The sequence below is a fragment of the Alosa alosa genome, chromosome 2 (assembly GCF_017589495.1).
Source record: "Alosa alosa isolate M-15738 ecotype Scorff River chromosome 2, AALO_Geno_1.1, whole genome shotgun sequence".
In the NCBI taxonomy this organism is placed as follows: Eukaryota; Metazoa; Chordata; class Actinopteri; order Clupeiformes; family Clupeidae; genus Alosa; species Alosa alosa.
The window spans coordinates 31,223,343-31,238,011 of record NC_063190.1 but is presented as its reverse complement, the minus strand read 5'-3'; the positions used below and the strand labels follow the sequence as shown (position 1 = coordinate 31,238,011).

General features: G+C 41.4%; 1 protein-coding gene across 2 annotated transcripts in view; it reads left to right on the top strand.

Moving 5' to 3' along the window:
• Positions 1-13,350, top strand: part of gfpt2 (glutamine-fructose-6-phosphate transaminase 2) — a 20,689-nt gene extending 7,339 nt beyond the window's left edge. Inside the window, exons 9-20 of one of the 2 annotated variants that reach the window (XM_048232807.1) lie at positions 2,211-2,328; positions 3,275-3,438; positions 4,305-4,400; positions 4,723-4,820; positions 4,916-5,036; positions 5,315-5,472; positions 5,886-6,000; positions 6,931-7,058; positions 8,309-8,476; positions 10,519-10,680; positions 11,073-11,160; positions 12,231-13,350. In XM_048232807.1, the coding sequence (XP_048088764.1) occupies positions 2,211-2,328; positions 3,275-3,438; positions 4,305-4,400; positions 4,723-4,820; positions 4,916-5,036; positions 5,315-5,472; positions 5,886-6,000; positions 6,931-7,058; positions 8,309-8,476; positions 10,519-10,680; positions 11,073-11,117 (1,373 nt within the window). In that variant the 3' untranslated portion in view covers positions 11,118-11,160; positions 12,231-13,350. Of the gene's footprint in view, positions 1-2,210; positions 2,329-3,274; positions 3,439-4,304; positions 4,401-4,722; positions 4,821-4,915; positions 5,037-5,314; positions 5,473-5,885; positions 6,001-6,930; positions 7,059-8,308; positions 8,477-10,518; positions 10,681-11,072 lie in introns of both variants that reach the window. The other variant, XM_048232800.1, reaches the window with a different exon arrangement.
• The last annotated feature ends 1,319 nt before the right edge of the window (positions 13,351-14,669 follow it).

Sequence of the window (14,669 nt, the reverse complement as noted above, 5' to 3'; positions counted from 1 at the left end):
TACGTCTGTCATATCACTACGCAAGGACTTGAACTTCATTCAAACGTGAAAGCAGACGGTTGATCAGCTGTGTTCTAAAATGTTTGATTCAAGTTCAGCAGCGTGTGTTGTTGCGAACTATTTGTTTATCAGCAAATGCCACGATGAACGGTAACAAATAGGCTAGGCTATGTAGGCTAAAGTCATATCGTGGGGAGTTTATTATTTCGTTTTGGCAAGTAGCCGTATAATAAGCGGGATAATGTATAAAAACGCCGGTCATTATGGGAAAATAAGTCCCTTCAGGGCGAAACAAGACCCCTCCACTGGTGCGTCGGGGTCCGGTTCGCCCTGTCTGGACTTATTTTCCCAATAATGACCAGCGTTCTATACATTATCCCTTACATATTGTCCTATACACCGTGATTAACTAGTGTTTAGGAATTCAAAATGGTTGGCTGTTGAACATCACATGCATTTGTCCACCTCACACATATCTGTATTTGACCACTAACTGACAGATTCATGGCAGAGTAGCTAGTGGACATTTATGTTGCACAGCTTGTCTTGGAAGTGGCACACATGCCCTTAAGCTCATAAACAGGATAATCATTACTGAAGCACATGCTGTCCTGTTACACAGGCACACACACAGGACTGTTAACCCTTAGAACCCGATTGACGGGTCCAACGATCCAACGATCCAACGAGACCACGCACTTGTATGTACGATCAAGTACTTGTCTGCGTTCACCTGCGCACCCATTACTCTCATTTGAATTACTCGCGAACCCGTGATCGCATAGATATGGCAAGCATATCAGATGAAAGAGGAGACACAGGGCTATCCATTGGTACCATGTATATTGATCCTTCTGGCTTATAAAAACAGACAAAGTGACTGCAAAATATTAACGTCATGTACACAAACCAAGCTGCACACCCATTACTCTCGTTTGAATTACTCGCGGACCCGTGATCGGATAGATATGCCACGCATGTCAGATGAAAGAGGAGACACAGAGCTATCATTTGATACCAAGTACATCCTTCTGGGTTATAAAACAGACGAAGTGACAGCAAAGTAATAACTTCATATAGCTGGACTTACCCCACGTTTTTGTCTGTTTTTGTGGCAAAGCATGTTTATAATCCAACACTATCGTGTGTTTCTCTATGGCAAAGCATGTTCATAATCCGGTTTTGAGATCCTAGCAAATTCCTGCATGGCATCCAATTCAAGGCTCACATTGCATCCCAATTTGTTGAACAAAGAAACACCTTTTTTGCCTTTACTTTGTTCATGGCAATGCAGTAAAAAGTTGAGAATCATTATGGCACACATGCTAACACGCAAACTTGGGTCAAGTCAGGTCAGATCAGTTTGTGTCATAGATATGGAGTGCAGAAAGGTCATTTTTCATCACTAAATAAAAAATGGCATTTATTTCCATAAATCACACACCACATATTTCTGTAAATTGCTCAGCCTCAGAGTATCCCTCCAACATGGCAATTATATTGCCCGATTCAGAACAGTCTGCCCTACACACACCTGAAATGCATGTAGAGCTATGAGCTTGCTATGGTGAGATACAGGTCAAAATATAAGAATTTTTATAATACGCTTTTTATATTTTAATTCTTTAAAAATCAAAATAAAATCAATGCTAGTACTAATACATGACATGATGGCAGATCTGGATAGCCTAGACTCTGCTGAAAAAAACAATATATAATATGTGTGTGTGGCACTCACAATGACCAGAATAAATCCTTATGAATAAAGGTAGTGAAAATGCCTTAAAAACAGCTTAGGGTTCTAAGGGTTAAATCAACTGTAAAAGGGCCTCATTTTGCCCTCAACACATTTAGAAGTACACCCTCTGATAGAAAAGGTGCTAGTCATCATTTTTCCAAGCGATTAGTGTCAAACAAAGATAAGATGAACAGAATCACAGAGACTTCCCTTATCTTATTGATAAAAGCTGTCCCGTTTACATCCCATAGTCCTCTGTTTGAGTACTGTAGCTATCGGTACGCTCTTGTGATGAAGATGATGTGATGTGATCATGTACATGTTGTTTGTTTTGATTGATCCAGCATCATTCAGCAAGCCCTCATGCTTGCCTCTGTCTGGGTTTGGCCTTGTTTTCGTCTCGTTAGTGTTGAGTAAGTGTGAAGACATGCGGAGTGTGGGTCACTAAACGCCTGTCCTGGTGTCCCTCCAGGTGACTTCATCGGGGACGTGCAGAAGAGAAACTTCCGCAACCGAGTGGACAGCAGCACGTCCCTGCACTCGGTCTGTGACGGAAAGGCAGTGGAATTCTATTTCGCCTCCGATGCCAGGTAGGACGGGCAGCTTGCACTTCTTTACACTCTTCTCCACGGTGAGCTCTTTTAAAATGTTATTATTCGATTGAAGAAGGCTTGACGTAGATAGCTTACATTATGTATCTAGGTAAGGTAACCCAGAAGCAAAAGGCTTTGGTTGTCTTGGCATCTGTATCTAAGTAACATGTGTAGGCTATGTTACCTGTGTCTAGGTAGTATAAGGCCATAGGTTTTGATGATGTGCCTTGTAAATGTGTAATTGCATGTGTTAATACAGTCCTTTTGAAAAAATATTGAATTTGATTGAGGATATTTGACTTTTGTGTTTTACTGTGGTTTATCTTTGAAAAGTACTTAATAGAGTCAATTTGCCTGCTTAGTATTTAGAGGACTAATTGTATTCTCAGTTGAGCAAAATTGCATGTATTTTGTTAAGTCTTTGAAGCGAACAGTGCTCTCTGCTGGCCATAAATAATTAGCTCAAATGTAAGAAATTTACTAGTCTAATAGTACACTGAATTAGCTTATAACAGTGCTTATATCAGCAAGATTACCATGAAATGAATGTCTCTTAGAGTTTTTTGTTGTTGTTGTTGATTGGAACATGGTACAACTGTTCTACTAAGACGTCAGGCTCATACCTGCCAACATTTAGCTTTTAAAAAACAGGAGATTGTTGTACTTTGGGTGGGGGTGGGGTGGGGTGTCAGTGTTTGCACAGAATCAGTGTTTGCATATTTAACATGTTTCATTCACTCCTTGCAACATTGCATTTCGGTCGTTGCTTTTACCTTACCAAAAGATATATGCATATGCATGCCAGTTCTGTTTCCACCCTAACTCCAAATCTGCTCTCAGATTATGTTCTGAGGACACAATTTGCCTACTGTGTATCAACAACACTCAAGAGTTATAATGTGATGTGTTAATCTGTGAGTGTGTGTTTGTGTGTTCCCCTCAGCGCCATCATCGAGCACACTAACAAGGTGGTGTACCTGGAGGACGATGACATAGCGGCAGTGGCGGAGGGCAAGCTGTCTCTGCACCGCGTTAGCCGCAGCGCGGGCGAGGAGTCGGCCAGGGTCATCCAGACCCTGCAGATGGAGCTGCAGCAGATCATGAAAGGTCAGAGCCCACCACAGACTAGAGCGCACCACGCTGGGGCATCCACCACTGACTAGAGCGCACCACGCAGGGGCATCCACCACTGACTAGAGCGCACCACGCTGGGGCATCCACCACAGACTAGAGCGTGGAACACATTTTGACCTGATCTGAGGAAAAACATGAACACGTATGGGTCAGTTTCATATCAGTTCAAACAGCTGTGTGACACCATGGCTTTGTCTTATAACCATGAGCCATCATACAAAAATGCCAGTCTCATTTTAAATCTCATTTTATTCTTGAGATATGAAGAGACTTGCACTTGAAAATTGCAGCCAAAACCAGTATCTCATATATACCACTTTTGAAAAATTCCTCAGTAAGGAACTCTATCCTACTGACCCTATCATTTAAGTGTCATTGAGCAAGACACTGAACCTTGATGTGATGTGCAGGTTGGCATGCTGCATGACAGCCTTTGCCATCGGTGTGTGTATGAATGTGCATGTTAATGGAATACTGTGTGGCATGAATCTGTAGAGAAAAGAGAAAAGTGGGTGCTTTGGAAAACAGTGCTGTGCAAATGCAGTCCATGGGCCATTTTACCCTCACCTGCTGAATGTGTGTGTGTAACCCATTTAGACTGATCTGAGGGGAAACCCCTGTGTTAAGTCTTCAATTGAAATGTCTCAAAGGGAAGTTAGGAGGGTTCCTTTGTGATGAGCGATTTTTTTTTTTTTTTTGTTTTTTTGTTTTGTTTTGTTCTTAAACAAAGATGGAAAAAGGCTTTTGACAAGCTCTGTGGTACAGGTAGACTGTCTTTCCTCTGTGTGGTGAGAGCCTCTGTTGTTGATGTTCAATCAGATGTAAACTTTCTTTCTCAGGGAACTTCAAGGCCTTTATGCAGAAGGAGATTTTTGAGCAGCCTGAGTCGGTGTTCAACACGATGAGAGGAAGGATCTGCTTTGACACAAATACAGGTAATGCACCCTCAGTCAGTACCTTCTTTCCTCAGTTGTTATGATGACTTTTAACCTTTAATCTCTCAGGCAGAGATTTAAAGTCGTGGAGTCGTGGAGCTAACACTAGACCACTTCTCAAATCTGAACTGAAGTTGAGAATGGGTCTGGGAACCTTTCTTCCACTTCCGAATTTCAAGGGTCGTAACCAGCAGGGAAATTAAACTGAAACTGGCACATTGAACTCTTACCAAAGCTTTACAGAAGTACAACGCATCTTTCTTGTAAACAAAAGTTTCAAATGCAGTTGCTCACTCTTCCAAATGTGTGTCTGTTTCCACAGTTGTGCTAGGAGGGCTAAAAGATCATCTGAAGGAAATTAGGAGATGCCGGCGCCTGATCATTATTGGCTGTGGAACTAGCTTCCATGCTGGAGTCGCGGTACGCATCAGACTGGAATGCCTCCTTCTGTCTGTATGATATGTCTGTTGAACCTGGTTTAGCATGTCTGTCTTGCGCTCTCTTGCCCTCTGCAGACGCGACAAATCCTGGAGGAGCTGACTGAGCTGCCCGTCATGGTGGAGCTGGCCAGCGATTTTCTTGACCGCATCACCCCTGTGTTCAGAGACGACGTCTGCTTCTTCATAAGCCAGTCAGGTAGGAGGCAGTTTTTGTGCTTATAAGCTAAAGTTTATGATTGTCTTGTAAAGACACAACATCCTCATGGGCTGTGGTATAGTATCACTGTTTTGTTTATATTACCTCTTTCAGAATGAAATGTTTCCAGGCAGTTTGGTTCTATTCCATTTTCTAAGTACTATGTAAAGACACAGGATCAATTGATTGACTGAATAAATTCATAGCTTTCAAAACATCATGGTGGTGTTGATGACCGTGTGACCTGCAGTGACAGCCGTGTTGTGTTGGATGTCCAGGTGAGACAGCTGACACCCTGATGGCGCTGCGGTACTGTAAGGACCGTGGCGCTCTCACCGTCGGAGTGACCAACACTGTTGGCAGCTCCATCTGCAGAGAAACCGACTGCGGCATCCACATCAATGCAGGACCAGAAATCGGAGTGGCCAGCACAAAGGTACAGCAATGACACAAAACCATTGCAGCTGATGACCATGACTGCAGACTGATCTTTTTTCACCTTTAAACACAGTGTTGTTCTCGTCTTATACCTTGCTTATCAAGATCTCTGCTTCACAGGTATTTAAGCAAATCCTATAAGAGAAAGTAGTGATATCAGTTCAAACTGTCAATGCAGGCTTATTTTACCTAACTAGGTACAAATTCACAGTGGTACAGGGATGCAAACAGTTAATAAAAAAATTCAAATTTCATTCAAATCCCGTGTGGCTCCTATTTTTTCAGCCAGCCACTTAAAATTGTATTGGTACAGCTATGTTAATGTGTGTACAACCGGTGTGTGTGACAGAGTGGTGTGAGAGGGCGTAGTGTATGTGAGTATAATGTGTGAATGTGTTGCTTGCCCCGCAGGCCTACACCAGCCAGTTTGTGGCGCTCATCATGTTCGCCCTGATGATGAGCGAGGACAGGCTGTCTCTGCAGAAGAGGAGACTGGAGATCATCAGCGGCCTGCGCCAGCTTCCAGGTGGGCACCGCCACCGCCACCCCAGGACACCCCGCCACCCTCACCGCACCACCCTCTACCACTTACAGCCTCCACACTTGGACACTTACAATCTCCACACTTGGACACTTACAGACTCCACACTTGTACACTTACAGACTCCACACTTGCACACTTATAGACTCCACACTTGTACACTTATCGTAACACCCCCAATTATCACCACTTTTGTTCTGAGATTCTAAAACAACGATGTTTTTTAACACTTCAAAATAACATTTGCTAAATGAACCTTACATTTTTCAGTAGCCATAGGTGTGTAGATTTGAACAAAATCTGGTTTGGTTCTTATCGGGAGCATTTACTGCCTGAAATATCCGATTTAGTTTACCACTCTAGGAGTTGCTGGCCTGATGGGTCGCCTATTTACGCCGTTTAGACTGAGAATTCTCGTCATGAAATTAAAATTCCACTGGAGCTCCAAGCGGTTGTGTACACGCAGCCTTACAACACTGTTTACAGCTCTTCGAGTCACGGTAAAATGTCATTTTTGGTACATAGTTAATTTAGATACACCTATGGTGTGGGTGGTTGCGTTTCTTTAGGAATCTGCCGTCTTGGTTTGTATAGAAATGGATATTAAGTGACACATACACGCAAGACGGCGGGAATACGGGACCGACAGTAATAGGGGGAGTTCCGATATAGACTCCACACTTACACCTCCACACTTACACTTGGACTTGCACACTTACACATCTGCACTTTCAGTAGATCAAAACATATTCCTTTTCTCAAGTTCATGTAGATTGTTCAGTACAGAGTTTGACTAGTTTCACTACTTGTTTGCTAGAAACCATGCGTTCCACAGTTTTCAGTAAGGATTTTCATATTTAGCTAAGCTATGTTATTTCTGTGTCTTTAACAGCATCCTGTAATGTCTGTCTACAGCACTGATAAAACAGGTCCTGGCTCTAGATGAGCACATCAAAAGCATAGCAGAGGAGCTGTACCAGCAGAGGTCCTTGCTGGTCATGGGCCGTGGCTACAACTACGCCACCTGCCTAGAGGGGGCGCTGGTGAGTCCTTACTCGGCACAGCGCACACATGCTCCCTGGTTGGGTAGGAGGCGTTCTCTGCCTGTTCTCTGCCTTTCTTACCTTCAGGCCTGCCAGATGATTTATATTTCCTCATCATCTCCTGTATGTGCACTCAGCCAATATAAGAGCAGAACTGAGAGGTTGTCTGACACGCAGGGTCAATGTGATTGGAGCCTGCCAGGCAAGCAGAACTGTAATAGGGTCATTCCACGTCAGTTCAACCAGGGCCCACGCACATTTAGGTCTCAAAAAATTCTGAAAAAATTACCAGGTGTACCTATGTTACCCAGGAGACACACTGTAAAATTACTCTTATGTAAGATCAATACTTTCCAAGATACAGACAGTTTTACAGGGGGAGGGGGTGTCGACATATTGATGTCAATGGGGCATTTTGCCCATGTTCAGGGTGGAAAATAAAAAAGAAAGATTTGCATAAGACAAGTCAAATTGGTGTTTTCAAAAAGAAGGGATCATGGAGAATAAGGAAAAACATATTTAAAAAATCTTTGTATATTCCCACAAGGTGTTTGGGTGCTCTGAAAATGATAACCAAAATGATTTTTCAAACTTGTGAGGTCTGCTGTTCAGACCCTGAAGGGATTTATTTTCTGTTCATTGTTTTTTGTGGGAGTGTTTCTACTTATCTCAGTAAGGAAAATAAATCAAGAGCCTATGTTGAGTACAAATATGTCTTCTGAAGGCTTAAACAGAGCCCAGCCAAAAACTCCAATAAAATTTGTATCAACTTTGAGGGACAGCTATGACCATGCAGGATTATCCAGACCAAACGTGACGATTTTGCTACATACTATTCATATTTATGTACCAGCATGCAAAATTTGAGCCTCCTACATGGTTTAGTTCTTGCGCTGTGGGCTTGTGAACTTTGACAAAAAAAAGAGAACAAAATCGACCCCCCCTCCCCCTGTAAAACTGTCTGTATCTTGGAAAGTATTGATCTTACATAAGAGTAATTTTACAGTGTATCTCCTGGGTAACATAGGTACACCTGGTAATTTTTTCAGAATTTTTTGAGACCTAAGTGCGTGGGCCCTGGTTGAACTGACGTGGAATGACCCAATAGATGAGAGACTGACTGAGAGACTGACTCTAACAGACTGATCACTGTTTGTTAGTGATACCAGATGTTCTGGTTGGAAAGCGAACCTGCCAGTAAGGTGTTCCATTGTGTGTAAGATGTGCTTTTGCATTGGCCTGACTGACAGAAAATAAAGGAGATCACCTACATGCACTCAGAGGGCATCCTGGCTGGGGAGCTGAAGCATGGACCGTTGGCCCTCATAGACAAAGACATGCCCGTCATCATGGTGGTCATGAGAGACGCCTGCTACACCAAATGCCACAACGCGCTGCAGCAGGTCACGGCCAGACAGGTAAGAGCCTCCCAAAACACACCGGACTTGAACTCTGAATGGAGGGTGCGCTAGCAAGGAGACTACAAACCCATGGGATTATTTTCCCTCTTAAGGTGTCAGAGAGTGAGGTTTACAGCTGGCTACCGTCACATATGGGGGCAGCCGTAGCCTACTGGTTAGTGCTTCGGACTTGCAACCGGAGGGTTGCCGGTTCGAACCCCGACCAGTAGGCAGGGCTGAAGTGCTCTTGAGCAAGGCACCTAACCTAACCCCCTACTGCTCCCCGAGCGCTGCTGTTGTTGCAGGCAGCTCACTGCGCCGGGATTAGTGTGTGCTTCACCTCACTGTGTGCTTCACTAATTCACGGATTGGGATAAATGCAGAGACCAAATTTTTCTCATGGGATCAAAAGAGTATATATACTATTCTACTATATACATTTAGATAAATACACTTGGCCAGAAGTGCACATACCCTCTCACAAACACACACTTACATGTACATCTCTATGTTTTTAAATTTTAGGTGCTATGTGGCATTTGTTTTTATTGAAAACATCAAAAAATGACCCAGTAACAGAAACAGAATCTGAAGAAACAGCAGTGTTGACATAACCTTCAAGCTCTGTGTTGTCGAGATGCATGCCATGCATGGTTGCATGGTTGGTTGCCATGCAAACCAAGTAGTGCCAGTTTGACGGTTTTGTAATACCATGTGTGGCCTCTATGAAATGCAATGCAAGTCAATAGGGGTGGGAAGTCAACAATTCGATTCTAATGCGATTATTAATGCATCTCGATGCAACAATTTTTTTTTTTATATATGTGTATATTTCTATACATTATTTTAAATCTGAGTGATCACTTGCTACTTTTGGGATCATTAAAGAAAATTAACAGATTATTTTTTTTTTTTAAAGGCTGCTCTTTGTCACATAGATATGACTTTCTATTAACACAAAATCCTCCTGTTATAGGCAATGAGCAAATCCCTGAAAGAGAAAAAACAAAGATTCGGTAACACTTTAGGGTTTCTACATAAGAGTGACATGACACTGTCATAACCCTAACACTAACCCTTGTCATGACAAAAACTGAATGACACTTGACAGAAGCGAGTGACAGAAGCGTTATGTCATAAACATGTTTACGTGACTTGTTTATAATGCTTATGACACGTTCATGACAGTGTCATGTCACTCTTATGTAGAAACCTTCAAGTAAAGTGTAACCTAGAGAACAGCAGCTGAACCGTGCCTGGGTACAGTTTGATAGTATGCAGTGTGAGAACGGGAAAGAACTGTACTCCGGCACGGTACAAGTGAACCGTGCCCAGTGTGAGTACCCCCTTAAATTTGCGACAGACTGCCACCGCCTGTTTGATCGTTCTCTGGCTAGCATCAGCAACAGGTCGCTTCGGCTTTTCATCCAACACCAGGTGCAAACTTGAGGTGGTTCCTCAAGTTGGTTGTGTTGCAAAGTATTCAAATTCAATTTGACACACCTTGCAAATTGTGTAGCTCTTGTCCAATTTACCTTCAACTTCACGGAAGCCAAAATGCTGCTATACAGTAGCTTTCAAGGAAGCTGGTGCCGGTCGACCAGGCTTGGTGATGCGCTTGAAGTTCAGCCATTTTGTCGCAGCTCAAACATAAACAACTCGCACATGTGCTCTCACTCACGTGTGTGGTGCGCTTGCGTGTACAGCAGAGAATCAGCAGGCCAGAGGCATGGAGAGTTTTCTGTAGCACTCAGCAGCAGGCCAACTGAATGTGGCAGAAGGCGAATTAATGTCAGTTTTAAAATTCAAATTATTAACTTCTCTGCATCGAGACGTGATTATTCTAGAGAATCAATGCAAGAGTGTCGTGTGGCTGCGTTCAATACGTCTCAAAGCCTACAGAATTCCACATAGCTTCTTTTAAAATAGCCTAAATGGTTAGAGTTCTTGCTGACAGATGCCCAATTCTATGATTCTATGAAGACGCTGCCCAATTCTAGGATTCATAATGTATTTATTCTAAGTGTGACCTTATCTCTGTTCTCTGCCTTTGTCCGTAGGGACGACCCATCATCATATGCTGCCGTGACGACCCAGAAATCACCAGGTGTGCCTATAAGAACGTGGAGCTCCCCCAGACGGTGGACTGCCTGCAAGGCATCCTCAGCGTCATCCCCCTGCAGCTCTTGTCCTTCCACCTGGCCGTGCTCAGAGGATACGACGTACGTTCACATAGTGAACACTCACACCCCCACCCCCACCCACCTCCTTCTCACGCTGTTGGTGCAGCATGACTTGACTTCTCGCTTCTCTTTTGTTGCGGTTATCTGCCTTATCTGTCATGTTCCCTGTTCTTATTCTCCTTGTCCGTTATCACCGTTCACCAGAGTTCCTTCACATTATTTTGTGTGTGTGTGTGTGTGTGAGGTGTGCTGCTGTGTACTCTGCCCACCTCACCCAGGCAAATTCATTTTGTGTTGTGCAAGCCGTATGACTGTGTGTGTGTGTGTGTGTGTGTGTGTGTGTGTGTGTGTGTGTGTGTGTGTGTGTGTGTGTGTGTGTGTTTCATTCTTTCCTCTGATGTGGTACTAATGATATGGTTTACCTTAATCAGGTGGACTGCCCCAGGAACTTGGCAAAATCTGTGACTGTGGAGTAACTCCTGCCATATTGAAGGGCTCGGACAAACTGGAGGAGGAAAGGTTAAGACACTAAAGTGCAATTATAATTTTGTGTTTACTTTGTGTGTGTGAGGGTGAATGGGAGAATGAAGGCATGTGTATGTCTGTTTACAAATATTGTCACGTTCAGATTTATGTTGTGATGACCAAATTCTGCCGACAACATTCCGGGCAAAGTGAAATGGAATCAGTTAATTTTTTCTTTCATTTTTCTTGTTTTTTTTTTTTTTTTTTTAAAGAATTAGTTATTTAAATAATTTAAATGATTTGTATAATTTAGTGCCTTTTTCTTTAAGCATTTAATGTGACTTTGTCCTCAACAAAATGAAGGGAATTCTAAACTGTGCCTTAAAGTCTGCCCTTTGCTCTTAACTTGCAAAGATGCAGAAGTCTGATGTGAACTTATATTTTAGCCCTTGTCTGTCTTATATCATGTTATCATGTTTTATTTGAAATTGTATATAGAGTAATATATACATGAAATAATTAATCATTTTATATTGGTTGTTGTGCATGTGAAATGCATCACTTCATTTCCCATTTTAGAGAAATAGGACTAGTGAAAGCAAAGTTTTGTAAGTGCATGAAGTACAGGCTTGGTACTGGTTACATTTTCTTAAAAGAGGGTAGCATTGAACAGTGTGCTTTTGACTTGAACATACTATTTGTCATGGTAGTAATCATAAATGAACCAGACCCCACTGACTTGATTAACATTCCCAGTAGAATTCTGAATAATTGCTATATTCTACTTTACTATTTCCATTCCAGCTTGATGGCTTTTGACCATGTTCAGCACGACCGTATAACTGTCCCTTTTGTGCCAGTCTGCCATAATAACCACCTCAGTGGTGTCAGTATCAGGCAGTTTGTTGACTGCCCTTTTGTATCAGCCACAGGTACAACAAACCGGTTTGAGCTGTGAGATTATGAAATCATATTCAGTAAATACCAATGACAGATCAACATGAACTATTGTATGGAATGTTTCTTTTTTCTATTGTTTTTGGGACAGAATGATTGTTGAATGAATGAATGAACGATCACTGTCATGTTAAATTCTTGGTGTGTTTTGTTTGTCTTTTTATCAGAAAAGTACAGAAAAACTACCAGGCTGATTTTCATGAAACTTGGTGACATCACCAAGAAAGAACCAAAAGCAGGTCTGAATGACAGGGCGGGCCTACAAATTACGTCTCACTTTTATTATCATTGCACTCTCTGAGTGCCGCTTTTAGTTATTATTTGATATCATCGATTAATGAAGAAAGCTTTAAACTATGCAACCAATTATGATGTGCTTATGTACAAAAGTGTAGCTCTTCATGCAGACCTGTTTTATTTAATGATCAGATAAACTAAATTCAACATGTCATTGAATAGGTTTATCCTCAAGATTGGTTTATATTGAAGATGTAAATGTACCAAAAAATTGGGCTGGAGGTATTAAAGATTCCTATTATACTACCTAGACATATCAGCTGATGATGGCCTTTGATCTTATTGAACATAAATTATATAGCATACTTTACAGTTTGTATACCAACCATTCCAGGGCATTGATATATTAATAGCTTCAAGTGCCTTTTTTTCCCTTCAACATGTGTCATGCCATGTCTATGGGCTTGTGGAGCCAAATGTTACATATATGTCTGGAGACAGCTGTGTTGATATTTAACTCAAATATGTAAGCCCTATCAGATAAACATCTTAACCTTGTTTGAAATGTTGAAACTCTGTAGTCACCTCCTAGAGGTGGGGAGTGTGGTGAGTTTGATCATAGGACTGGGAGTGTGCCATTGTCAGTTACAGATTTCTTCACACACATTCACAGCCCAACAGTTGTGTCCAAAACCGTGATAATGTTACATCTGACTCCACAAGGTAAACTGGTGCAGAATATTCTCTAAACTGGAAGAACTTGTTTTCCCATTTCGTTTGTCTTGTTTTTTATACTCTTACTATTTACTGTTATGGACCATCAGTAATGCTTGTGGAACAGTGCAGCACAATACATCACAGCACGATGCTCAGCCATCTGTACCTACTCACTTGCTTTTCCAATAGAGGCCTAATAATCATGGCTGACGATAAGATTTACTTCCTCTTCAGACAGAAGTATGATGATTTGCTGTTTACTTTCCAGACTATGCCTACTTCTGTATGTTTATATTGAATGATGGTGGTTTGAATAAAAGAAATCCATGTTGACACCATGTCCACCACCCACTTTCTTTCATATGCCTTCTTTACATACTGCTAAATAGAGCAAGTCAATAGTCAAATTAGATTTTCTTTCAGTAAAATGAGTAGCCTATTCTCCTTGTCTAAACATGACCATGAGGAGTACTGAAATAGGAACAGATTTTGTGGAAATAATTTTACTCATTGACCCATTGAAAATGTCATATAATGATGATGATGATAATAATAATATAGGTATTTCATCTTGCAAGGATTTCTTATGTCCAGGAGTGACAATATGACAGGCACAATTTAACCACAGCAGATATTATACTCATTTGGAAAAAAATACTTATAACAAGGCATTTTTATATAATTATACCGTTTTACTTATTAATTATTTACTTATTTGCATATTAATCTTCTGAACCTTCTATTCAAACTGGAGAGCTCCACTTTCACTCCCACTTGGATATTATGTGCCAGGTTGCACAAAAACTACAGGTGGCTGATTATTGATGTTTGGCAATGGAAATAGCTCACTGCTCACTGCTGCTATTTAGTCAGGGGGCCTATGTGGTTTCTGTGGGTTTGAAATGTTAATTTTTGGAGAGTGGTTGGATTGTCTTTAGAGGTCATTGAACATTGAGAAAAATTATGTCTCCATTTTTTTTACCTGTTTCAATCCTATTTTTTTTAAATTGTATATTTCACTGTAATTAACACCATAAATTTCGCCTAAATCACTGGCTATGTTGAATAAAGTTCACAAAACAGTTATTTTCAACAGTATGATTGTATGTCAGTATTATGATTGTATGTCAAACAATTAGAGATAAGATCAATAACCAATCAGTTTCACTAAATACACATACTCCATTGCTGAAAGATAGCAAAAAGCATAACAGATGAGATCACAGATAAAACCTCGAACAACATTTAATTCATTTACATATACACAACATATTAGATCTCACCTCCACAATTTCCTCATCAAAATCTACAACTAGTCTACTAGACCCTATTCCTACTCACCTCAAGACTGCTCTCCCCTTCCTGGATAATGTTTTGCTTTGTTTTTCAGAGCATGTAGAGCAGTCGTTTAAGACATCTGTTATTAAGCCCTCCCTCAAAAAACCTAGCCTTGTATCAATACTGGTCCTCCTGGACTTCAGCGCTGCCTTTGACACCATAGACCATGACATACTACGACAAACTACTTAGGCTTGAAAATTTGATAGGCATCAAAGACTCAGCACTCGCTTGGTTTAGATCATACCTTCCTAACCGTCAACAATTTGTACAGGTCCATAATAAACCATCTACCCAGATTATGGTAAAATACC